Source organism: Lithobates pipiens, unplaced genomic scaffold, assembly GCF_037356315.1.
Source record: "Lithobates pipiens isolate NorthernLeopardFrog02 unplaced genomic scaffold, aLitPip1_a1.2 Scaffold_23, whole genome shotgun sequence".
Taxonomy (NCBI): domain Eukaryota; kingdom Metazoa; phylum Chordata; class Amphibia; order Anura; family Ranidae; genus Lithobates; species Lithobates pipiens.
The window spans coordinates 130744737-130772127 of record NW_027507785.1 but is presented as its reverse complement, the minus strand read 5'-3'; the positions used below and the strand labels follow the sequence as shown (position 1 = coordinate 130772127).

Sequence of the window (27391 nt, the reverse complement as noted above, 5' to 3'; positions counted from 1 at the left end):
TTTAAGTGACAATTACGCAGTCATGCGACGTGGCTCCAAAACAAAAATTGATGTCCTTTTTTTCCCCACAAATAGAGCTTTCTTTTGGTGGTATTTGATCACCCCCGCGGTTTTTATTTTTTGCGCTATAAACAAAAATAGATCGACAATTTTGAAAAAAAACGCATAATTTTTTACTTTGTTATAATAAATATCCCCCAAAAATATATAAAAAAAAAAATTTTCCCCTCAATTTAGGCCGATACGTATTCTTCTACATATTTTTGGTAAAAAAAAAATAAAAATCGCAATAAGCGATTCTTGATTGGTTTGCGTTATTGGTTTAGTTATAGCGTTTACAAAATATAGTTTTATGGCTTTTTATAAAAAAAAATTTTACTAGTAATGGCGGCGATCAGCGATTTTTATTGTAACTGCGACATTGTGGCGGACACAGACATTTTTGGGACCATTGTCATTTATACAGCAATCAATGCTATACAAATGCATTGCTTCCTGTGTAAATGACACTGGCAGTCAAGGGGTTAACCAGGGGGTGGCAGTGTAGGTGTTAAGTGTTCCTAGGGGCGTTACTGAGAGGCTGGGCTTTGGAGCAGAGATCAGTGTTCACGAACACAATCACATGGAGCAGAGATTAGCGTCACTTGTTGCTAGGCAGAACGGGGAGATGCCGTTTACAATGGCATCTCCCCGTGAGACGATCGCGGGTATCCCCGTGGCGATAGAGTCCACGGGACCTGCGACCAGACTCATGGGGGTCCCGACCAGCACACGAGCATGCCGCCTCCGGCACGCACATGATGGCAGGGCGCCATTTAAAAATGGATGTACCTGTACACCAATATGCCTGCCCGTGCCATTCTGCCGACGTACATTGGCGTGCGCCGGTCGGGAACTGGTTAAATAGCACTTGATTGCTGTATAAATGACAATGGTTCCAAAAATGTCCCATGTGTCCGCCATGTCGCAGTCACAATAAAAAAAAAAAAATATTAATAAAAATGCTATAAAACTATCCCCTATTTCGTAAACACTATAACTTTTGTGCAAACCAATCAATCATCGCTAATTGCAATTTTTTTTTTTTACCCAAAATATTTAGAATACGTATCGGCCTAAACTGAGGGAAAAAAATGTATTTTTTATATATTTTTTGGGGATATTTATTATAGCAAAAAGTATTGCATTTTTTTCAAAATTGTCGCTCTGCTTTTGTTTATAGCACAAAAAATAAAAACCGCAGAGGTGATCAAATACCACCAAAAGAAAGCTCCATTTGTGGGGGGGGGAAAAAAGGACACCAATTGTGCTTGGGAGCCACGTCGCACAACCACGCAATTGTCAGTTAAAGTGACGCAGTGCCGAATCGCAAAAAGGGGCTTGGTCCTTTGGCTGCAAATTGGTCCGGGGCTTAAGTGGTTAATGCTCCTTATCTTTATTTTGCTTTTACACCCCTAAACAGGACAGTAGAGGAAAGAAAAGAAGAAAAAAAAAAAAAAAAAAAAAAAAAAATCACAGGACCTTGGTTGGTACATTACAGAAAATTACATCCTGTTTAGGGAAATTTAATTTTGCTCTTATGACCTACATATAAAGCACTGAATAGAGTATGTTTTAGCAAACAGCTGCCTGCTCTCATTAAAGAAAGTAAATCAAATTTGTAAATACAGAGATCAAGTGACCTTGATCACATGGATTTTAAATCCGAAGCCTCCAAGCCTAGAATCCAGAAGAGCTTCCTCAAGCTGCTTTCATCATAAAATGTCCTTTAACCACATCAGTCTTCCATCATTTAAATAATTATAAAACATAACCAGTTGAAATGTTGATGACACGGTTACAAATTCTAATAATCACATGCTGGACAGGTAGACTGCAGTTCTTTAGAGGAGGGCCTAAGATTTACAGCATAAAAAAAAGGTAGCCAACGACAAATCCGAAATACATTTTTATTGGTCCAAAAAATGTTTTCACCTGGCGTTCTGGCCAGTAACACACCTCCTGTATTAGTGAGACCGCTCTGGAGGCATGAGCAGAGGAGGCACATCAGTATTGTCAGTCTGGGGTGAGGGTAGTGCTAAATGTATTAGTAGATTTAAAACCACTACTAACACACTGTAGCCAAACTTTATATAAGCTCACACTTTATAAGCAACTCTTTTTGGGAGAAAGGTTTTGCATGAATAAATAAAAGCTGACCATTTTAACTACCTCAATACTGTGCCTAATTCTTACATTTCTCATAAAAATCTACTTTTGTTAGAAAATTACTTAGAACCCCCAAACACACACACACATACATATATATTATTTTTTTATTAATCAGAGACTCTAGAGAATAAAATGGCAGTCATTGAAATATTTTATGTCACACGATATTTGCACAGTGGCCACTCAAAACGCAATAATTTTTGGAAAAAACACACTAATGAATATAAAAAAAATAAATAGAAAAAAAAACACGTGAAGTTAGCCCTCACGGAATGGGGACAAACTACGGTCATTTTAATTACTATCTATAGGTGATGCTTTAAAAGCCTTTGCAGGTTACCAGTTTAAAGATACAGAGGAGGTCTGGTGCTAGAATTATTGCTCTGGCTCCAATGATCGCAGTAATACTTCACATGTGTTGCGATCTGTTTACATATGCATGAGGGACCGACGTGTGAACACGGGGTGACGAGGGCGCTTTTTTTTTTTATTTATTTTTTTTAGAATTTATTGTTTGTTTTTTTTTAGATTTTTTGCGGAGTTAAAAATATTTTTTTTGATCACTTTTATTGCTGTCAAAAGGAATTTAAAACATTCCTTTTGATGGCATTAGCAATGACAGACCCCCCGATCCTATTAAACCCCCCGATCTCTCCTTTGGGCTCCAATGCAGCTGATCAGGCACAGATCGGTCTGATCAGCCACTTCACTGGCCCCATAGCAACAAAGAAACACAGAGACGGAAGTGGAAGTGACCCCCCTTCCGCATTTTGTAAAAGTATTCCAGCGGCTGCCCAGCTGCTCGGGAATACTTTTACCTTAAAAAGAGAATCCTTACAATGGTTTACCTACAATTGATGTTAAGTTGACTGGTCTGTAGTTCTCAAGTATTTATCTTGGTCCTTTTCTGATTATTGGTACCACGTTTGCTTTTTATCAATCAGCTGGCACCTTTCCAGTCAGTAAACAGTCCACAAAAAAAAAAAAAAAAAAAAAAAAAAAATTCTGCCAATAACAGGACTAAGCTTTTTGAGAACTCTTGGGGGTTAAGCCATCCGGTCCTGACTATTTTGTATTCAGTTATTCTAGTCTTTTTTAAACATTAAAAATGGAGGGAAAAAAGTTTTGGATCCCCTGCTGATTTTGTACATTTGCTCAATGACAAAAATGATCCGTCTATAATTTTAATGGTAGGTTTATTTTAATAGTGAGAGACAGAACAAGAAAAAAAAAAAAGTCATCAATTGATTTGCATTTTAATGAGCAAAATAAGTATTTGACCCCTATAAGGCCAGGTTTACACTGGTGTGACAAATGCTCCGACATTGGGCGCTCATGTCACATGACGTGTGAAAATCAAGGTTTCCCTATGGGAGCTGTCTTAACTGTTTCAGCTCCGGAAGATTTTACCCCCTTCCTGACCAGAGTACTTTTTGCGATTCAGCACTGCGTCACTTTAACCGACAATTGCGCGGTCATGCAGCGTGGCTTCCAAACAAAATTGACGTCTTTTTCCCACAAATAGAGCTTTCTTTTGGTGGTATTTGATCAGCCAGTTTTATTCTTTGCGCTATAAATGAAAAAAAAAAAGCGTCAATTTTGGAAAAAACGCATTCTTTTTTACATTTTGCTATAATAAATATCCCCCAAAAATATCTAAAAAAAATTATTTTCCTCAGTTTAGGCCGATACGTATTCTACATAATTTTTAGTAAAAAAAAAAAAAATCACAATAAACGTTTGTTGATTGGTTTGCGCAAAAGTTATAGAGTTTACAAAATAGGGGATAGTTATATGGCATTTTTATTAATAATTATTTTTATTTTTTTTACTAGTAATGGCGGCAATCAGTGCTTTTTATCATGACCGACATTATGGCAGACACATGGGACATTTTGACACATTTTTGGGACCATTGTCATTTATACAGCAATCAGTGCTATACAAATGCACCGATTCCTGTGTAAATGACACTGGCAGGGAAGGGGTTAACTACTAGGGGGCAGGGTAAGGGTTAAATGTGTCCTGGGGAGTGTTTCTAACTGTGGGGGGCGTAGCTACGTTTGACAGGTCACCGATATCTGCTCCCGATCAAAGGAAGCAGAGATCAGCGACACTGTCACTAGGCAGAATGGGGTAAATGCTTGTTTACATTAGTGGTTACTTTATTTAACCTGGATTCCTGGGGGGGGGGGTTCAAGGACCGGAGGAGACGTCCATTTTTTCCAGGGGCTCTCCTCAAAAGGGGCAACGCACCACCATTCTTCTTGGGACTGAAAAGGCCTGCTGTGGACTTCCCCATTCCTTGTAGATGAACTTATCAAAACAAGTCCAATACGGAAACACCTTTAGGCATGTGGGTCGGTTTGCGGGACCCAAAAGGGACCGCCACTTCAGCAGGTTCCTGCTGCATCCTGTGTTTTCCGGGTATCCCGCACCGCAGTGAAAAGTGCTTCTACTAGCATTTTTTCCTGTGCTAACCCAGTCATTCTCACTGTCCGAACGGTCCTGGTCCGCATCCTCTGACACGTCAGAACAGGGGCCACCAGGCAGGACCCGAGTCTGAACCAGCTCTCCCCAGAAGACGGGGGGGGGTTGTTTTTTACCCCCCCCCTTTCGCCCTCACGCCGCTTCTACCCTGGCAACAAAGGTCTCTACGACTGATGACAAAGCGTCCATAGGCACCACATTTTTTGCAGGTGAGCCAATTGCAATAGCAGGGATGTCTGGGGAAGAAGCGCTAGCTTATGACGCCATGCTGACCCTCACTCGCTGCCACAACTTAGGGACTTAAGGCAATGTACACAAGACCCACCCTGACCAAGTGCTGCGCTGTGCTGCCGCTGACTGCTCTACCCTGTTTCAGTCACAAAGTGCTCAGAGTGAAATCTGCGCTGTTCTGAGGTACACAGACCCAGCACTAGAGGGGGAAAAAACGCGCTGAGGCTACAAGAAAATGGCCGCCGGCCGTCCTTAGTACAAAAATCACCAAGAGAATGGCCGCCGAACCCTTTAAAAAATACACTGCATAAGACTATAGGAAAATTGCTGCAGCCTCAGCAAAATGGCAGCAGCCTCTCTTGAGGTAAATTTCCTCAAGCACCTCACAGCGCAGTAAAAAGGGGCATAAAAACAAAAAACGGACCCCAACATACAGTGCAGCCCTGCCAAAGCTCAGCAGCTTGGTGAGAGGGTGACAACAGTTGGTGCGATTATCCCCAAAATGGAAGAAACACAATAACTGTCAATCTCACTCAGTCTGGGGCTCCATGCAAGATCTCACCTTGTGGGAGTTTCAATGATCATGAGAATGGTGAGGAATCAGCCCAGAACTACACGGGAGAATCTTGTCAATGATCTCAAGGCAGTGGAGACCATAGTCACCAAGAAAACAATTGGTAACTAGGGGTGCAACGGATCGGCACCGTTCCGCAATCTGACCGGGTCACCCCGCTCACATCGGCACATGCCGCGATCCGCGGTCTCGGCCTTAGGAAAGGCTGCGGCTTCGGCCTAGTTCCGGAGCGGCGGCTATCTTGGTACACCCATCGGTGTTTACAATGTGATTGCTCCGTGACGGCATCATGACGACGCCGGTTTCTCTCTCCCCTCTCTGTACTGATCTGTACAGTGGAGTGGAGAAATCTGATGGCAGCCACAGCTTACCCTGCCAATAAACTGCCCATACACACCCTGCCCATACACACCCTGCAATACTTTGCCAATATTTACCCTGCCAATACCCAGCCATACCCATCCATGCTCAGTCAATATTACATTGGGTGAGATGACGTGTATATTACAGCGGGGGAGATGTATATTGCAGTGGGGACTATATGGTGGTGGCATTTTCACAGGTTTTTGCAAATTCAATTATTATTTGCTGATCCGAAAAATGATCCGATCCGCGACTCTGATCCGAGGAACGATCCAATAGTTTTTTGATCCTTTGCACCCCTATTGGTAACACTACATCATGAAGGACTGAAATCCTGCAGTGCCTGCCATGTCCCCTGCTCAAGAAAGCACATGTAGAGGCCTGTCTGAAGTTTACGAATGGACATCTGAATGATTCAGAGGAGAACTGGATGAAAGTGTTTGTGGTTAGTTGAGACCAAAATGTAGCTCTTTGGCATCAACTCATCGTGTTTGGAGGAGGAGAAATGCTGCCTATGAAGAACACCATCCCAACTGTCAAATATGGAGGTAGAAACATTATGCTTTGGGGGTGTTTTCCTGCTAAGGGCACAGGACAACATTACCACATCAAAAGGGACGATGGACAGGACCATGTACTGTCAAATCTTGGGCGAGTACCTCCTTCCTTCAGCCAGGGCATTGAAAATAGGTCGTGGATGGGTACATCAGCATAACAATGACCCAAAATTCACAGCCAAGGCAACAAAGGAGTGGCTCAAGAAGCACATTAAGGTCCTAGAGTGGCCTAGCCAGTCTCCAGACCCCAATTCCATAGAAAATATGTGGAGGGAACTGAAGGTTCAAGTTACTAAAGGTCAGCCTTGTTATTCTTATTATGTTCTGAACTCACCTATTTACTATTAAAATATTTGAAAAACATTTTGGGATATTTTTGAATGTCCTCAGCAATGTGTCTTTGGTAATATACTTTAGCTGCCCTCTTGCAATTCTTATTCCATTCTTTTTAGTTTTGGAAGGTTGATGGTGACCTCTTGGCCATCATCTGCGGCTAGCTAGTCCCGGAAGTGGGTGCAGATACCTGGATTATACAGGTATCTGCATCCCCCTCCCCCCTGAAAGGTGCCAATTGTGGCACCAGAGGGGGGAGGAATCCGATGAGCAGAAGTTCACTTTAGGATGGAACTCCGCTTTAATATGTGAATAAAGCACTGCCACGTCTCTTTAGTGTTGTGTGTGTCAAGAACCTGGTCCCATTTAGTGTCATTTGGTATGGAACGCAGTTCAGTAAAATTGGCTCTTTAGAAATGGTGCTCTTTTCCTATTCTCAACACCTTTTCTTAGCCATAAATGATAACGTAATTACTCTGTGATAACTGTTTCTTACATAATGCCCTACTTCCACATCTGCAATCTGTTGTTGGCAAGTAGCAGATCTGGTAAAGCGTTTTTTTTCTAGTTGGGGCTTCCACCATTTGACTCAAGAAATTGTCCTGCATCGCATTGAAGAAACAAGCCTTAGTTGAGCGTGTAGCTTTGTCTGCCCACTAAGGATCAGAATAGTTGAAGTCCCCCATGAATCATGCCATTGCCCTGCCTCCCCAACTGTTAAAGTAGGGGACCTAAACCATACACCCACAATTTACCTTTGCGTCAACCCTTTGAAGCTCCAGCCACAGAGACTTTACTTCCTCACTAGATTTATCCCTCATATTCACCATTAATTGACTCTTGACCTGCTGCAACACACTCCTCCCCCTCTCCTACCTTCCCTGTCTCTCCTACACATGGAGTACCCCTGCATAGTCGCAAGCCAGTCATGTAAACCATTAAACCAGGTCTCTAATATTCCCACAAAGGCAAAAATCCTCCTCCGCTAGTTGCTGTATTATCTCGTTTGAAAATTAAACCTCGCCCCCCACCGAAAAAATGGCATGCCCCCCCCCCCCCCACGATCCATACCAGACCCTTATCCAAGCACGTAGCCCAGTTGGTTAGAAAAGGGGGACGAGTAAGCGCCACCCCCCCTCCTGGACCATACCAAGTCACAAGCCTTCAACATGGGGGGGGGGGGGGGGGGTTGGTGCTTTTTACCCAAGGTGAATGGGTAGGGGTACGATGTACCCCATACTTATTCACATAGGGTGGGGGGCCGGGAACTGGGGTCCCCTTATTAAAGGGGGCTCCCAGATTCCGATAAGCCCCCCGCCTGCAGACCCCGACAACCACCGGGCAAGGGTTGTCAGGAAGAGGACCTTGTCCTCATCAACATGGGGACAAGGTGCTTTGGGGTGCGGGGCGCAGGGCCCTCCCTGCCCTAAAGCACCAACCCCCCATGTTGAGGGCATGTGGCTTGGTATGGTCCGGGGGGTGGGCCTTTCCTGAGCTACCGGGCTGCGCGCTGGGATAAGGATCTGGTATCGTCTGGGGGGGGGGAACTTCATGCTAATTTTTGTTTTCAATTTTTGCAGGGTTCCCCCTTCAAGATTCTCAGCACACAAGTCGGATCTTCTTGATCCGACTTCTGGTGAGACTTCTATTCACATCAATGGGCTCCCATAGGGAACCATTGATTTCTGAATAGAGACAGAGAAACTCGGCTGAGAGCTAGCACGGCTTAACGTGCATTGAATTCAATGCAAAATACAGAAAAAATTGCATTTTTAACGCTGCTTTTTTTCCTGGCGTCTGTACTAGCTTTACAGCCCGTTTTTTTTTAAAACGTCCATGTGCATGAGGACTTATAGTTACAGCCTGATATAGAGATTGCATGTTCAAGTGCCAGGAGTACTGGGAGGTAAGAAAATTAGTGATCAGGTGTCCAGGAGGTTTGTAGTAGGGGTGCTGGGTGACAGGGAGATAGAATATCAGGGTGCAAAGGTCCAAATGAAAAATTGGTTTACTTGTAAGCTTACAAAGAGTTTCCTCTGACTGAACACCACCCGATATGTTGTAGGCTCCTGCAATGCTTTGCCCCGCTCACTTAAGGTAATTGCAGAGTGGTTTCGTTTACATGGAAAAGGGGGAAGGTCTTTAGACACAAGTCTTTTTCAAAGTATACTTAGGCTTCAGACCCATGAATTGCAGTAATGAGCATTTTACCTCAGTGGTAATACACGGCACGCTCTACGGTACATTTCAGTGCCAACAATTTAGAATGGCACCCCAATGCACAAGCTGCTAAGTGACTCACAATAGTACATCACAAAAAACAAACCCTACTTTTTGATATGCTGCATTTTAACAATGCTGGCCAAAGAAGCATTCGTTTACTTGTGGTCAGTGGTGTCTACTTCCGGCTGCCTGTACATGTGCAATAAAACCTCAAAGACGGGATGAGTTTGCCTTAGTCTCCCTGGGCATTGGATGACCAAGTCACAATACTAGTTGCTTACAATTGATTACATTGTTGCTGATCTTCTCAAATCTCCAGTAATCCCCACACACATTAGCAATCAGGCAAAGGAAGTCTCCTTTACCTAATAACTTTGCGGCTCTCTTCAATAGATCATGTGACAAGCTGCAAATAAGTTATTCGTGATTGGAGACTTCTGCTGGGATCTGATTGCTGTTAGAGGAGAGTGGAAAGTTTTGGGTTAACTTATTAATAATGCCAATACCTGGTGCATGTGTAGTAGCAAGTAGGAAAAAACTTATAATGGATAATGTGAGGCAGCATCGATATTTATATACAGTGCCTTCATACAAGTATTCATACCCCTTGAAATTTTTACACATTTTGTCATGTCACAACCAAAAACTTAAATGTATTTTATTGGGATTTTGTGTGATAGGCCAACACAAAGTGGCACATAATTGTGAAGTGGAAGGTAAAACGATAAATGGCTTTCAACAATGTTTACAAATATGTGAAAAGCGTGGCGTGCATTTGTTTCAGAAACCACAAATCAAGCTGAGACAGAAGTACAGTTAAATCACACTTTAACCACTTCAATACAGGGCACTTTCGCCCCCTTCCTTCCCAGCCCAATTTTCAGCTTTCATCGCTCTAGCGCTTTCAGTGACAATTGCGCGGTCATTCTACACTGTACCCAAATGAAATTTTTATCATTTTGTTCGCACAAATAGAGCTTTATTTTGGTGGTATTTATTCACGACTCCGTTTTTTATTTTTTGCGATACAAGCGCAAAAAAGCGGAAATTTGGAAAAAAAAAACAATATTTTCTTTTTTCTATTTTAAAAGAAATCCAATAAAATCAAATTTTGTCATAAATTTAAGCCAAAATGTATTCTGCTACATGTTTTTGGTAAAAAAAAATTCCGTTAAGTGTATAATAATTGGTTTGTGTGATCACGGACATATGTACGCAAATGATCATGTACATATGTGTGCAGGTGATCACGTACATATGTTTGCAGATAATCATTGGGACATGTGATTTTAGTGGGACATATGTGGGGGACATGTTTTTATTATTTGGGGACATGTGTGGGGACATTGTGTTTATACTGTGTGGTGTGTTTACACTGTGTGGTGATTTGTGTTTACACTAGACTGGTGACCAGTGAGTAAAAAGCTGTAAAAAACAGCTCATACTCACTGATCATCAGCTGGCTGCAGCGATCTGCTCTCCTCTCCTCAGCGATGACTTCTGTGTGAGGAGAGGAGGAGCCGATTGCCTAGCAACCAGCTGTTTGTTTACATCACATGACGGCCGTGATTGGACACGGCCGTCATGTGTTCAGGAGGGCCAATCACAGAGCCCTCCTGCCGATCTGAGATGCGCCGTGTCTGGGTGACATGGGCGCATCGGGATCGCGCCGCTGCGCGGGCACGCACGCGCGCGATCCCGCTCCTTCTGATGGACGTTCCTGAACGTCCTATCAGGAGTAGACGGCTCCCACCCGGCCGTTTATGTGCATTGGCCGGGTGGGAAGTGGTTAATAATAAAAGTAAAAAGAACAAATGTAGTCAAAACATAGCCAAAAAGTTCAGTAACTGGAACGGATAGTCAGCCAAGCCAGGAATCAAAGTTGTGGAACAGCAAGCAGGATCTGTAGCCAGAAGGGATGTCAGCAAAGCCTGTCTTTAAAAAGGAAGGCAGAGATTGTTTCTTGTGAGGTGACCAAGGCGAAGGCAGAGCTCCTCTGGATTGGACGGCTTAAGTAGGCAGGACTGACTAGCAAGATCATCAACAGCTGAGTAACTGTGGAGAGAGATGGGAGCTGGCAATTAGCCGACAGCTGAGCGGCCAGCCCAGAGAAGGAAGCACTGAGCTCAGCCCTGAATTTGTATTCAGCCCCCTGAGTCAATACTTTGTAGAACCACCTTTCGCTGCAATTACAGCTGCATGTTTTTTTGTGTATGTCTCTGAGCTTTGCACATCTAGAGAGTGAATTTTTTGACCATTCTTCTTTTCAAAATAGCTCAAGCTCTGTCAGATTGGACAGAGAGCGTCTGAAAACAGCAATTTGAAGTCTTGCCACAGATTCTCAATTGGATTTAGGTATGGAATTTGACTGGACAATTCTAACACAGGGATATGCTTCGATCTAAACCATTCCATTGTAACTCTGGCTGTATGCTTAGGGTTGTTGTCCTGCTGGAAAGTGAACCTCCACCCCAGTCTCAAGTGTTTGAAGACTCTAACAAGTTTTCTTCTAAAGCCTCATACACACGATCGGATTTTCCTCTGACAAAGCTCCATACTTTTGTTCAAAGGGCGTTGGCCATGAACTTGTCTTGCATTCAAACGGCACACAATTGTCAGCCAAAGACGAACGTAGTGACGTACTACGTGGCTTTTCATCCTTTGGGCACCTTCTGCTAATGTTATGTTTGGTGAGAATTGATTCTGAGCATGCGTGTTTTTATTTTGGACTTTTGTCTGACGGACTTGTGTGCACGCAATCAGAAAATCTGAAAACAGACCGTTGTTCGTGGAAAATTTCTAAGCCTGACATCCAACATTTGTCCACAGAAAATCCCACAGCAATTGTCCAATGGAGTGTACAAACAGTTGGATTTTAGGCCAACAGTCTGTCAATACACAATTCCCTTCTGAAAATCCGATAGTGTGTACGAGGCTTAAGACTGCCGTGTATTTGGCTCCATCCACCTGCATCCCGACATAATGGCACACCATCCCCACCATGAAACATGGGGGTGGCAGTGTTCAGGGTGATGTGCAGTGTTAGTTTTTTTTCCAACATATAATGTTCCATTTTGGTCTCATCTGACCAGAGCACTTTCTGCCACATGTTTGTGGTGTCCTCCACATGGCTTCTCGCAAACTGACTTCTTATGGCTTTCTTTCAACAATGGCTTTCTTCTTGCCACTCTTCCATAAAGGCCCAATTTGTGCAGTGCATGACTAATAGTTGTCCTGTGGTCAGATTCTCCTACCTGAGCTATGGATCTCTGCAGCTCCTCCAGAGTTACCATGGGGCTCTTGGTTGCTTCTGATTAATGCTCTCCTTGCCCGCTATGTCAGTTTAGGTGGACGGCAATGTCTTTGCAGGTTTGCAGTTGTGCCATACTCTTCATTTTCAGACGATGGATTGAACAGTGCTCCGTGAGAGATTTTAAAGTTTGGAATATTTTTTTTTTTTTTTTACTTAACTCTGCTTTAAACTTCTTAACAACTTTGTCCCTGCCCTGTCTGGCGTGTTCCTTGGTCTTCATGATGCGGTTTGCTCACAAAGGTTCCCTAACAAACATCTGAGGGCTTAACAGAACAGCTGTATTTATACTAGGATTAAATTACACACAGGTGGACTCTATTTACTAATTAGGTGACTTCTGATGGCAATAGGTTCCACGAATTTTAGTTAGGGGTATCAGAGCAAAGGGGGCTTAATACAAACGCATGCCATACTTTTCACATATTTGTAAAAAAAAAAAATTTAAAACTATTTATCATTTTCCATCCACTTTACAATTATGTGCCACTTTGTGTTGGTCTATCATCTAAAATTCCCAATAAAATACATTCACGTTTTTGGTTGTAACATGACAAAATGTGGAAAATTTCAAGGGATATGAATACTTTTTCAAGGCACTGTATATATAAGCTACTTTCATTCACAAAAGTTATACCTAGCAGGTAGCACATCCAGAGTGGTCCTGCAGCAGGCAAGACTGTGTTACAATGGGATGTAAACTTCTATTTTCTAGCCCCATCAGCTCATATCACCCCCATACCACACCCACAAGCTTCTGCTGCAGCTTACACAGGCTCTGTAATCCTAGGCCTGGCAGTTTGGTAATGAAGTGTTCGCCGTATTTAAAATGAAATAAGCCACCTAATAAAAACCATACTGAATTTGTATACAATAGCAAATATTTGTTTGCATAATCTACTCTGGAAGAGGAAAACTGGAAATGAGCACAAAAGGGTTAAGCTACATCCTCCTCTGCACACCTGTCTTCTGTTGCTGGGTACTGATCATGTTGTTAGGGAGGCCAACATTATATGATGAAAATGCACCTGTGTAAAGACAGGTAGTACAGAAATGCAAAGATGTAGAAATACAGAAGACTGCCCCCATACTGAGCTCTGTAGTAAAAACAATTTACAGCATTCTGTTATAAACTATGTGTAAATGATTGAATTAGGATTTTGAAGCATGCAAAGGGTTATTAAAATAAGTAGGAAGAGAGGGGGGGGGGGGAGCCCAGTCAAAAGACCTGACAAATTAAATGTAAAATGGCCTCACATGAGTGACAACTCAGACTTAACCACTTCAATACCGGGCACTTAAACACCTTCCTGCCCAGACCAATTTTGAGCTTTCAGCTCTGTCGCACTTGGAATGACAATTGTGCAGTCATGCTACACTGTACCCAAATGAAATTTTTATCATTTTTTTCCCACAAATAGAGCTTTCTTTTGGTGGTATTTGATCACCTCTACGGTTTTTATTTTTTGCGTTACAAATAAAAAAAATACCGAAATTTTTGAAAAAAAAAATGTTTTTTTTGTTTCAGTTTCAAAACTTTGTAAATAAGTACGTTTTCTCCTTCACTGATGGGCACTGATGGGGCTACACTGATGGGCACCAATGATGTGGCACCAATGAAGTGGCACTGATGAGGTGGCATTGATGGGCACGGATGGGCGGCACAGGTGGGCATGGATGGGCGGCACAGGTGGGCACTCATAGGCGGCATTGGTGTTATACTGTACTAATGGATGCCAATCAGTGCCAAACAATAATGCATGCCAATCAGTGATGCCCATTGTGGGCACTGATTGGCATCCATTATGGGCACTGATTGGCATCCATTGTGCTGACTGGCATCCCTGGTGGTCTAGGGAGGATTACCTTTTCCCTGGTGGTCTGGTGGCGTCCCTGGTGGTCCAGTGTGGGCATCCTCGGGGGGGGGGCTGTGCTGATAATCGATCAGCACAGACCCCCCCTGTCAGAGGAGCAGCCGATCGGCTCTCCTCTGCTCGCGTCACAAGTGATTGAACCGATCACCGGCTCTTCCCATTTACACTGTGATCAGCCGTGATTGGACACGGCTGATCACGTGGTAAAGAGTCTCCGTCGGAGACTCTTTACAGAGATCGTAGTTGCCGGGTGTCAGACAGACACCCGCAACAACGATCGCCGCGATGCGCGACCCCGGGGGCGCGCGGCGGCTCATAATCCTGATCACGTCATATGACGTCCGATCAGGATTATGAAACCACTTTGCCACCGTCAATTGCCTATAGGGCGGGCGGCAAGTGGTTAAAACAGACCTTTTACAATGGCAATTTCCCTTCCTTTCCTGGTACGCCCCCCAGCTGAAGAAAAAAATAAATAAAACCACACAGTTTCCACTGCTTTCCTATCTGCTTTCTCATCCAGTCAATGACACTAGGGGCCCTGCTGCTTCCTGGGATGTTCACATCACTTTCCAGAAGACAGTGTCTTGCTAAGGGGCACAAAACTTGTGCCATGTTCAAATACAGATGTGCAAGTGTCAACAATATCGCAGATATCAGAAGCCAGTGGTGAGGGGGAGCCTGTGGCACACCTGCACAGCATATGTAAAGAGTACAGAATGGGAGATGAGCCACAGGACAAGAACATTGCAGAAGTGAAGATCCCCTTTAACCACTTAAGGACCACCGCATGTAAATGTACGTCGGCACAATGGCACCGACAGGCACAAGCACGTACATGTACGCGCTTGCCTTCCAGAGGGTGGGGGGTCTGATCGGACCCCCTCCCGCTGGCTGCGGCAGTCTGTTTCGCTTCAGAAGCGATCCAGGATGAGGGGATGGCCGTTTGTTTCTGACAATCCCCTCTCGATCGGTCCTGGCGAATGAGAAGCTTCCCCCGCCTGTGTAGTGTAAACACAGCCAGGGAGGAAGTGATGTCGCTCTCCTTGGGGCGGTCTTTTTGACCGGACTGCGAGGAGAGCAGAGATAGTAAGTGCACCAACACTACACTGACATGTAGGTACACATAGGCACACAAATCACCCCCCGATCACCCCCCCCCCCCCTCCCAGTCACAGTGTCACTGATTGCAGTGATCATTTATTTACTGATCACTGCATTTAGTGTCAGTTGTGAAAGTAAAAAGTGTCAGGGCAGTTAGGGGGGGTAGGGGGCTACCCTGGACCTAACACTAATAAAGGTTTAACCCCTGATCGCCCCTAGTTAACCCTTTTGCCCCCTTTTGCCAGTGTCACTAAGCGATCGTTTTTCTGATCGCTGCATTAGTGTCACTGGTGCCGCTAGGTAGTTAGTTATTTTTTATGTTCACCGCCAAGTTTTTAAAGCGTTAGGTACCCCCATATATTACCTAAGATTTTAACCCCCTGATTGCCCCTAGAGTTAACCCTTTCACCAGCGATCACCGTATAAGTGTCACTGGTGACGCTGGTTAGCCAGTTAGTTATTTAGGTTCCCCGTCAGGTTTTTATATAGCGTCAGGAACCCCCATATACTACCTAATAAAGGTTTTAACCCCCTGATTGCCCCTAGTTAACCCTTTCACCAGTGATCACCGTATAAGTGTTACGGGTGACTCTGGTTAGTTAGTTTGCTTTTTATAGCATCAGGGCACCCACCATTTATTACCCAATAAAGGTTTAACCCCCCGATCACCCGGCGTGTGATATCAATTAGGTTTTAGGGTCAGGGTCTGCTTTGCCCCAGGCAGCGCTAGGTTAGTGCCAGTACCGCTAACACCCACGCGCAAAGCATACACCTCCCGTAGTGGTATAGTATCTGAACAGATCAATATCTGATCAGATCTATACTAGCGTCCCCAGCAGTTTAGGGTTCCAAAAAAATGCATTGTTAGTGAGATCAGCCCAGATACCTGCTAGCACCTGCGTTTTGCCCCTCAGCCCAGCCCACCCAAGTGCAGTATCGATCGATCACTGTCACTTACAAAACACTAAACACATAACTGCAGCGTTCGCAGAGTCAGGCCTGATCCCTGCGATCACTAAAAGTTTTTTTTTGGTAGCATTTTATATTTAAATCCTGAAGGCAGTGCTTGGTTTTCGGGGTCCCGTACGCAACTAGGCTCCCAAAAAGTCCCCCATATGTGGTATCCCCATACTAGGGAGAAGCAGAATTTATTTTGGGGTGTAATTTCACTTATGCCCATAGCATGTGTGAGCAATATATCATTAAGTGACAACTTTGTGCAAAAAAAAAAAAAAGTTTGTAATATTCCCGCAACTTGTGGCAAAATATAAAATATTTCATGGACTCAACATGTCTCTCAGTAAATAGCTTGGGGTCATTTGGGGGGGGTGTTGTGCTATTTTGGCATTTTATGGCCTTCGAAACTGATAGGTAGTGAGGAGTGAAATCAAAAATTTGCACCCTTAGAAATCCTGAAGGCAGCGATTGGTTTTCGGGGTCCCGTAGGAGGCTAGGCTCCCAAAAAATCCCACATATGTGGTATCCCCGTACTCAGGAGAAGCAGCAGAATATATTTTGGGGTGCAATTCCACATATAACTATGGCATGTGTGAGCAATATATCATTTAGTGACAACTTTTTGTAAACTTTTTTTTTTTTGTGTCATTATTTAATCACTTGTGACAAAAAAAAAAAAAAATATTCAATGGGCTCAACATGCCACTCAGCAATTTCCTTGGGGTGTCTACTTTCCAAAATAGGGTCATTTGGGGGGGGGGGGGGGTTTGTACTGCCCTGCCATTTTAGCACCTCAAGAAATGAGATAGGCAGTCATAAATTAAAAGCTGTGTAAATTCCAGAAAATGTACTCTAGTCTGTAGATGCTATAACTTTTGCGCAAACCAATAAATATACGCTTATTGACATTTTTTTTTACTAAAGACATGTGGCTGACTACATTTTGGCCTAAACGTATGACTAAAATTTAGTTTATTCGATTTTTCTTATAACAAAAAGTAGAAAATATATTTTTTTTCCAAAAATTTTCAGTCTTTTTGCTTTTATATCGTAAAAAATTAAAAAAAAACAGAGGCAATCGAATACCATCAAAAGAAAGCTCTATTTGTAGGAAGAAAAGGACGCAAATTTAGTTTGGGTACAACATTGCATGACTGCGCAATTACCAGTTAAAGCAGTGCGAAATTGTGAAAAGACCTCTGGTCCTTAGGCTGACAATTGGTCCGGGGCTTAAGTGGTTAATCAGAATTGTCTCTGCTTGAAAACTCTGTGGGACACCCAAGCTCTATACCATGGCCTGCCTTTCATGAAAGACACAAAAAAGCCATAATGTGTAGTAATACTGTGGCATCTAGCAGAGAGCTTTATCCACACTCCATATTAAATCCACCCCTAAGTGTTTTTTGCCTAAGTACTGAAGCAATTTGAAAAGACAAAATCATTTGAAATTTAAAGCAGTGATCAGGATAATCGACAAATGCACAAAAAATAAAAAAAAGTCATAGTCAAAGTATTCCTTCCATTTCCAATCAATAAATCAGCACAGACTACCAAAGGAGAGCCACATACCTGGTGACAGGTTAGAAGTAGTGCGGTCCAGACAAAGAATCCTGAGATGGCCTGAGCAGTGGTTGTCATAAGGAACATAGGCTGTTCTAGAGTGAAAGGCTTCTCTTCTGGTATTCTAGAGAAGTTTGGACTGGTAGGAGATGTAGTGCCTGAAAGTGTGGCAACAGGCTGTTCAGCAACCATACCTGTGCCATCCTGAGAGAGGTCACCTAAACTGGACATTGTCATGTCCTACAAGAACAAAAAAGAAAAAAAAAAAATTAAAAAAAAAAAAACACACACACACCAAAAGTATAGCATTTATACTTTACTACCAAATCTAGTTAGAATACTCAATTAAATGCAAAAAAAAGGAATCTGTAGTTCACCAAATCCATGCTTTCACTAATGCAATGATTACTGCTCAGAGTACAAATGTGAATTTTTCATGCGGCCAACAAAATCATACTTTTTTTGGTCCTAAAACAAATTCAAAATGTGTTGGATAGGAGGTCAAACTTGTCAAATTATCCAAGGGTATATTCCTTTACTTCTGACAAAATTTAAAAACGGTAAATGTCCTAGAGCATGGGTGCCCAACCAGTTGGCCCGCCGCCAGATCGCGGGATTCCGCCCACTATCTCCGCGTGTCACTGTGCAGAATACAGCCCACGCTACAAGAAGCATGCAGCTGTAGCAGAGCGGGGCCGATGCTTCCTAAAGCTTCCGTCATAGGCGGAGTGCATTTGGTATCACTCAGCCTAGGACAGGGGCCGGCGCTATAATGGAAGCATCGGCTCTGCTCTTTACTGCAGCCGCATGCTTCCTGTAGCACGGGCTTTGTTCTGCACAGTGAGTATTGAGCACTATACACAGTGAGCACTATACCAGCCAGTGTGCCCGCCACTATAACAGCCAGGATACCCACCAGTATTCCCACCACTGTACCAGTCAGGGTACCCACCACTGTACCAGCCAGGATACCCACCACTGTACCAGCCAGGATACCCACCACTGTACCAGCCAGTACACCCACCAGTATTCCCACCACTGTACCCACCAGTATACTTACCACTGTACCAGCCAGGGTACCCGCCAGTATACCAATCGGTGTACCCACCACTGTACCAGCATGTACCCACTGTACCAGCCAGTGTACCTGCAACTGTACCCGCCAGTGTATCTACCAGTGTAACAGCCTGTGTACCCAACAGTGTGTACCTACCAGAGAACCCACCACTGTACTATCTAGCAGTTATACCTGCCTGCTGTAGCCACCAGCAGTACCTGCCAGCGATACTCACCCAGGGGGAATGCCAGCAACAGCCGCCAGCCTTAACCGCCTGGGGACAGCAGCAGCCTGCAGGAATCGTTAGGAGGAAGCGAAGATTAAGGTCAGTTTTTAATTAAAATTAAACAGCAATGGGCATATCTGTTCTCTACACTGGTAGACTAGCTACACTGAGCTGCCTTCAAACTGATCTGCATGTGCAGCGCAGTGCACCTGCGGGTTACCTGCACCGAGGCATAGACTTCTGTTATTGCCTGCTGTTTTGGTGTGCTTTCAGAAGGTACACCATGCCTGCAGGATATAATAGATTTCTACGGCAAAGTGCAAGTAACCCACAGAAAAGCCACAGGTGCACTGTGCTGCACCCACGGTGCTGGCAAACCGCAGTGCATCAGTGTGATAGCAGCCTTAGGTCCCTTTCACACGATCGATCTGATCAGGTCCATCCAACTGTATTTCAGGCAGACCCAGTCGGACCCTCCATTCACCGCTATGGAGCAACAGATGTATACGGATTTGTGCCCGTTTACAACCGCCTATCTCCACTGACACCACTGCTCTAGGCTCAGTTTATATTTTTACAGTGACATCTTTGTAAGTTTTCCTTACCAATTTAGTTAGGGCCAGGCCTTGCTAGTAAATTTCTTTAAAAAAATTTTTTTAAATCAAAAGGGCGCTGAACCCCAGTGATATTTGATCCTTCATTTTGTTCAGGTAGATTGGCATCTCTTGCCTACCCCTGCCCTGTATTCAAATTGTCATTCAACTCAATGATGGCAAGTGTGTCCAAAACAGCAAAGAAACTAAGTCATGGTGAAGTGTCTTGAAATTTCAGTGAAAGGTTTATCTATTTTTTTTGTGGAAAACGATTCCAAGCCTCTCGGTCTAATATGCAAAGAAACTATTGCGATTGTGACGGAATATAATTTTAGAAGACATTATGAAACAAAGCATGCAAAGAATTTTGAATCTCTTCAGGGCCAATTTCGAACAGACAAGATAAACTTGCTGAAGAAGTCACTGAAATAACAGTCGTCTGTATTTAAGTGTCAGATGATGCCGACAGTGTAGTAAAAGCAAGTTTTGCGATTGCTGAAAATATTGCGAAAAAAACAGTCTTTTTTGGATGAAGAATTTGCAAAAGAGTGTATATTAGCAGCTGTGGAATGCGTGTGCCCTAAGAAGATGGAGGACTTAAAAAAAAAAAATAAGCTTATCTAGACAGACAGTAACACGAAGAGTAGAGGAATTAGCTGAAAACGTAGAAGAAACTAAAAAGGTTCTTATGTTACTCTTTAGCCCTGGATGAAAGCACTGACCTAACAGACACTGCTCAACTTGCTTTTTTCATTCGTGGAGTGAATGACAATTTAGAAGTGTTGGAAGAATTTTTAGCACCGTGTCCAATGAAAGGGACTACGAGGGGAATCGATATTTTCAATGCAACAAAAGCTATCCTCCAAAAATATCACCTTAGTATCCAAGATCTTGTAGGAGTGGTGACAGATGGAGCGCAGAGTATGATTGGCAAGAATTCGGGATTTGTGGCACTTTTAAGAGAAGAATCAAATTCTCCAACTTTCATCTCTTATCACTGCATCATTCATCAAGAAAATCTGTGTGCAAAATCTCTAGGATTTGACAATATAATGAAAGTTGTCAACGAGATTGTGAACTTCATCCGGGCAAGGGGTTTAAATCACTGGCAATTCCAACACGTTCTTGAAACTGAATACGATAAAGGTCCCAGCGATGTTGTCTACTTTTGTGATGTGCGACGATGGTTGAGCCGTGCAAAAGTGCTGCAATGGGTTTTTGAATTGAAAGATGCCATCCAAGAGTTCATGACAGAAAAGGGCAAACCAGTAACTGAGTTTAACAATACAAAATCGATGGCTGACTTTGCCTTTCTTATAGACATCTCTTTCTCATTTGAAAAAACTTAACATAAAGCTTCAATCAAAAAATCAATTAGTTCACACTATGTTTAACCACGTCAAGACTTTTCTAATGAAATTGGAACTGTTCAAAAGTCATGGAGGGTCGAAATCTAATTCATTTTAAAACCAGGGCACAACTACAGGTCGCAGAGTATGCACCTGGTTATGCTGTTGCAATAAGTCAGCTGCAGAGTCAGTTCCAGGACAGATTTCAAGATTTTTATACGCAGGAGAAGAGCGTGATGCTGGTGATCAACCCCTTCTCTGCAGATGTGGCCGCTGCTCCGGGAGATCTTCAGATGGAACCAATTGAACTTCAGGCTAATGTCGAACTTGAAATCAAACACTCTGAACTACCCATCCTGAATTTTTACCAGAAGTATTTGTCGAAGGACAACTTTCCAAATTTAGGCTGGGTTCACATTGCTGCGGCTACGAGAACCGGATGTGATTCGCACCGCACTGCAGTGCAAATCACATCCGATCTCTGTGCGATGCGAGTTCAGCCATACAGATAGTATGGCTGAATTCGCATCGCACCCGCCCCAAACTCGCACAGGACCCTTTTTTTGGTCCGCAGGAGAATCGGATCGCATGGGTGTTCACACCATGCGATCCGATTCCTGTCCGAGTTTGCAGATCGCACTGCGATATGCGAACTGATCTGGGGGTGTCATTAACATTTCACTGACACTCCCAGCAGTTCGCATAGGGCAGTGTGAACTGCTGCCGGGAGGCATGCGAAGCGGGAACCCGCCGCGGATTCGCGGCGTTCCCGCATCGCTGCAATGTGAACCCTAAAGTGACCTAAAGTGGCAACGTGCTTCTAAAGCCTAAAAACATTTACCATAATGCATTAAAAAAATAAAAATAAAAATAAAAGTAAAAAAAGGTTTAGGTACCAGTACCCCCCCCCCCCCCCTTCACTTACCCGGTTCCTCATTCGATACAGTGCTCTACACAGCTGAAGCTCCTCTCTGCCCTCACTTCCAGGTCTCACTGGCTTTGCTGGAGCACTGGGAGCCATTGGCACCCTCTGTTGTCCAAGAAAGCCACTGACAAAGTAGCAAGGACAGGTATTGCTGTGTGTCAATTGACGCAGAGGGGCAAGCTCGGGAGTGAGTAGGCACAAGGGACCCCATGGGAAGCGGCTTTCCATGGGGGCAGTGGAAAGAGAAGGAGCCAGGGGTGGGGGACCCAAGAAAAAGAGTTTCAGGGCCACTCTGTACAGAACAAGTAAGTATAGAGATGTTTGATATTTAAAAAACCTTTACAACCATTTTAAAGCGTTTGTTGCCCCAACATTTCATATTCCTGATATACCATGTACTTATATGAGAAAGTATCCTGTTCTTTGTATGGCTTCCGGTGAGTGAATTCCTGCTAGTCTCTCTGGTTTCCTATTAAAAACCGACAACACTAAGCAGGAGAACACACTGTGGTCAGTTCTCTTGCTATGCTGGGAACTCTGTACTCTCCTCCAATGATCAGATTTGTCCTGACATGACCCCTCTGTACAGCCTCACTCTAAGATCAGTGTATTACTGTTTCTCCTCCCCCCAGCTCACGCAGCTGAGAACAGAGAGACGGTATGAAGGTTGGTGTATATTATAATTATATAGATATAGAAGGGGTATATATTTTTTTTTTTTTAGGTTTATACTAAAAGGTTTTGCCTTTCATCTCTATTTTAAAAACGTAATAGGTTGTTTTACAAAAAAAGCATATAGTACCACTTGATCAGAAAATACTGGAGAATAGAGCTACTATACTGACAGCGCTAAAGATTATAAATATACTGCATGCGGAAATCAGAAAATGAAAACTAGAAAGTTCATAGGTCTCAATGAATGTGCAGAATCTTAGAGTGCGAGTAGAGTGCTCCACACAGTTCTCAGACGAGGGGAGAAGTCCCTTCCAAAGAGTTCACCACACCGCTATCTCCAAAGTGGACCCTCATGCTCAGTGTCACCCCCAATGGTAATGCACTTACCCCTAAAAGGGTTATAAAACGGCACTTCAAAAAGGTAACTCTAGATATAGATCATTTCGGGTGTTCCAAGCCAAAACTTCCAGAGAAACTCTCTCCTCGCAGTAAAATTCATTGATGTTTCGCATATGGAAAATAATCAAAGGATACAATCTTCATCATGCTCAGGTATGTCGGGTCCTCTCCAACCCGCCCTGCTCTGGCCAACAAGGTGATCATTTACAAACACTTTAATATATATGTATATATATATATATATATATATATATATATATATATATATATATCTTTGCTGCATGGTGTTTAACCACTTGACCACTGGGCACTTAAATACCCTTAATAACCAGACCAATTTTCAGCTTTCGGTGCTCTCACATTTTGAATGACAATTACTCAGTCATGCAACACTGGACCTATATGAAATTTTTGTCCTTTTTTCCACACAAATGGAGCTTTCTTTTGGTGGTATTTAATCACCGCTCGGTTTTTTATTTTTTGTGCTATAAAAGAAAAAATACAGAAAATTCTGTAAAAAAATGAATTTTTCTTGGTTTCTGTTATAAAATTTAGCAGATTAGTAATTTTTTCTTTATAAATTTTGGCCAAAATGTATACTACTACATATCTTTGGTAAAAATAAGTACAAATTGGTGGATATTATTTGGTCTTTGTGAAAGTTATAGAGTCCACAAGCTATGGTGCCAATATCTGAAAATTGATCACACCTGAAGTACTGACGGCCTATTTCAATTCTTGAGGCCCTAACATGCCAGAAAAGTACAAATACCCCCCAAATGACCCCTTTTTGGAAAGAAGACATTCCAAGGTATTTAGTAAGAGGCATGATGAGTTTTTTGAAGTTGTCATTTTTTCCCACAATTCTTTGCAAAATCAAGATTTTCTTTACTTTTTTTTTTTTCACAAAATTGTCATATCAGTTTATTTCTCACACACAGCATATGCATACCACAAATTACACCCCAAAACACATTTTGCTATTACTCCCGAGTACGGCGATACCACATGTGTGAGACTTTTACACAGTGTGGTCACATACAGAGGCCCAACATGCAGGGAGCGCCATCACGCGTTCTGGAGCATCCAGGACAATTCTGACATTTCTCTCCTACATGTAAAAATCATCATTTATTTGCTAGAAAATTACATAGAATCCCAAAACATTATATAAGTTTTTTTAGCAAACACCCTGGAGAATACAATGGTGGTTGTTGCAACTTTTTATCTCGCATGGTATTTGCGCAGCAATTTTTCGAATGCTTTTTTTTGGAAAAAAAAACTGTTTTGTGCTTAAAAAAAAAAAAAAATAAAAAAAAAAAAAAAAAAACAAAACACAGTAAAGTTAGCCCAATTTTTTTATTTTTGCATAATGTGAAAGATGAAGTTACGCTGAGTAAATAGATACCTAACATGTCACTCTTCAAAATTGCACACGCTCGTGGAATGGCGCAAAACGTCGCTACTTAAAAATCCCCATAGGCGACGATTTCATTTTTTTTTTTACTGGTTATATGTTTTGAGTTACAGAGGAGGTCTAGGGCTAGAATTATTGCTCTCGCTCCAACGTTCGCAGCGATACCTCACATGTGTGGTTTGAACACCGTTTTCATATGTGGGCAGGACTTACGTATGCGTTCGCTTCTGCATGCGAGCACATGGGGACAGGGGCGCTTTAAAAAAAAAACTTTTTTTTTTTATTGTTCATTTTACTTTATTTATTTTAGTTTGACATTTTGTTCCCCAAAAATACATTTTTTGATTACTTTTATTCCTATTACAAGGAATGTAAACATCCCTTGTAATAGGAATATGGCATGACAGGTCCTCTTTACAGTGAGATATGGGGTCAATAAGACCCCGCATCTCACCTCTAAGCTGGGAAGCCTGAAAAAAAAAAAAGATTCTGGATTTGATCGTATTGGCGAGTCAGTAGAAGCACCGGAGGGCGGCGGGAGTGTCTATGGCTGGGTATTGCAGGGTATCACCGACTATGGCTGGGTATGGCTGGGTATCTCAGAGTATGGCATTGCAGAGTATTGCGTTGCAGAGCATTGCAGGATATTGGCGGGTGTTGCAGAGCATTGCAGAGTGTTGCAGGGTATTGGCGGGTGTTGCAGAGTAATGCAGGGTATTGCAGAGTAATGGTAGGGAATTGAGGGGTTAATTTTCGGTGAGCAGCGATGTGGGCACTGCAGATGCAGCCCACATCGCTGCTGACACCGATCTCTTCCCCCTCCGCTGTTCCGATCGGTACAGAGAGGGGGAGGGAGGAACATGACGCCGGTTTGTTTACAAGCGATCACTCCGTCATATGAGCGGCCGTTTACCGTGATGGTCACGGATGCTCTCGAGTGCGCGCCCCAGGGGGCGCGGGAGAGCGGAATTCTGGGAGGACTTCATATGGCGGCCTCCCAGAGTTAAGAAACCGCCCTGTAGCCGTCATTCGGCTATAGGGCGGTTGTTAAGTTGTTAACTTGTTTACACCGGATTGTCCACCCAAAATGAATTTCAGCTTTTGGTAGATGACACGTTAACCACCTAATGGTTTCTTCTAGCTCTTAAAAGTTTCAGCAGTGAAATTACCACTAGAGGTCCCAAATCTGCACACCTGTCTCAGACATTACTAGCAGGTCTCATTGTCCCCACTAGAATTAAAAATTTAGCCTAGATTCACAATAAGGTTACTTTGACACTGGAATGTTGGGGGTAAAGCACCACTATTTTTAGCGGCGCTTTACAGCTGCTAGCAGGGCACTTTTAACCCCCACCAAAGGCCAAAAAAGGGTTAAAACTGCCCGCAAAGCACAGCTACCCATTGGTTTCAATGGGCGGGGGTGCTTTAGAAGCGGTGTGTACACCACTCCTACAGCGCTGCACAGATGCTGGTGCGGGACTTTTTTTTTACTGTCCTGCAAGCGCACCGCTCCAGTGTCAAAGCACTCGGGTTTTCACACTGGAGTAAGAGGTTCTTTACAGGCGCTATTTTTAGCGCTATAGCACCTGTAAAATGCATCCTCAGTATGAATGTAATTGTACGAGTTCATGGGGGCAATTTCAGTGCAGATGCGGTGCCTGGTGGTCGTGGTGACCGCTGGGCTCCCGCTATCGCTCATGACACACTGAGAACTGGGATCTCTGAGGGGAGAAGAGACTGTCAAACTGTCATACTACAAAGTATGAACAGCGATCTGTTATCTCCCCTAGACAGTCCCACCCCCCTTCAGTTAGAACACAGAGAGGGAACACAATTAACCCCTTGATTGCCCCCTAGTGTTTAACTCCTTCCATGCCAGTGTCAATTACACAGTAATCAGTGCATTTTTATAGCACTGATCGCTGTATAAATGACAATGGTCCCAAAATAGTGTCAAAGGTGTCCGATGTGTTCGCCATAATGTCGCAGTCACTATAAAAATCACAGATAACCGCCATTACTAATTAAAAAATAAAAATACTAAAAATGCCATAACACCTATTTTGTAGACGCTACAAAAGTTGTACTTTCGAGCAAACCACTCAATATACGCTTATTGCGATTTTTTTTTTACCAAAAATATGCAGAAGAATATATATTAGCCTAAACGGAGGAAAAAATGTTTGTTTTTTTTTATATTTTTTGGGGGGATGTTTATTATAGTAAAATTTAAAAATCAATGTTTTTTTTTTTCAAAATTGTCACTCTTTGTTTATAGCGCAAAAAAAATAAACTGCAGAGGTGATCAAAAAGAAAGCTCTATTTGTGGGAAAAAAGGACGTCAATTTTGTTTTGGTGTAACGTTGCACGTGCAAGTGTCCGTTAAAGCGACGCAGTCCAGAATCGCAAAAAGTGCTCTGTTCGGGAAAGGAATAAAATCTTCCGGGGGCTGAAGAAGCACTTAAAGTAGTGAGTGTACAGCTTGTATAACCGTGTAAATTTGCAGTCCCCTCAAAATAACTCAACACAGCCATTAATGTCTAAACCACTGCCAACAAAAGTGAGTACACTCCTAAGTGAAAATGTCCAAATTGGGCCTAATTAGTCATTTTCCCTCCCCAGTGTCATGTGACTCATTAGTGTTACAAGGTCTCAGGTGTGAATTGGGAGCAGGTGCGTTAAATGTGGTGTTATCGCTCTCATCCTCATACTGGTTACTGGAAGTTCAACATGGCACCTCATGGCAAAGAACTCCAAGGATCTGAAAAAAAGAATTGTTGCTCTACATAAAGATGGCCTAGGCTATAAGAAGATTGCCAAACCCTGAAACTGAGCTGCAGCACCGTGACCAAGACCATAAAGCAGTTTAATAGGACAGGTTCCACTCAGAACAGGCTCCGACTCTGGACTGGCCGCTCCTGAAGTATGCTGTCCAGTTCTGGGCACCAGTCCTAAGGAAGGAT

At 43.1% G+C, this 27391-nt stretch overlaps 1 protein-coding gene across 5 annotated transcripts in view; it reads right to left on the bottom strand.

Annotated features, from left to right (window-relative positions):
- Positions 1-27391, bottom strand: part of TMEM184B (transmembrane protein 184B) — a 337694-nt gene that overhangs the window by 199684 nt on the left and 110619 nt on the right. For 4 of the 5 annotated variants that reach the window (XM_077452364.1, XM_077452365.1, XM_077452366.1 and 1 more), the window contains one exon: positions 17797-18027. The exons of the other annotated variant lie outside the window; for it this stretch is intronic. In XM_077452364.1, the coding sequence (XP_077308490.1) occupies positions 17797-18027 (231 nt within the window). The remainder of the gene's footprint in view (positions 1-17796; positions 18028-27391) is intronic. 5 annotated transcript variants of the gene reach the window in all.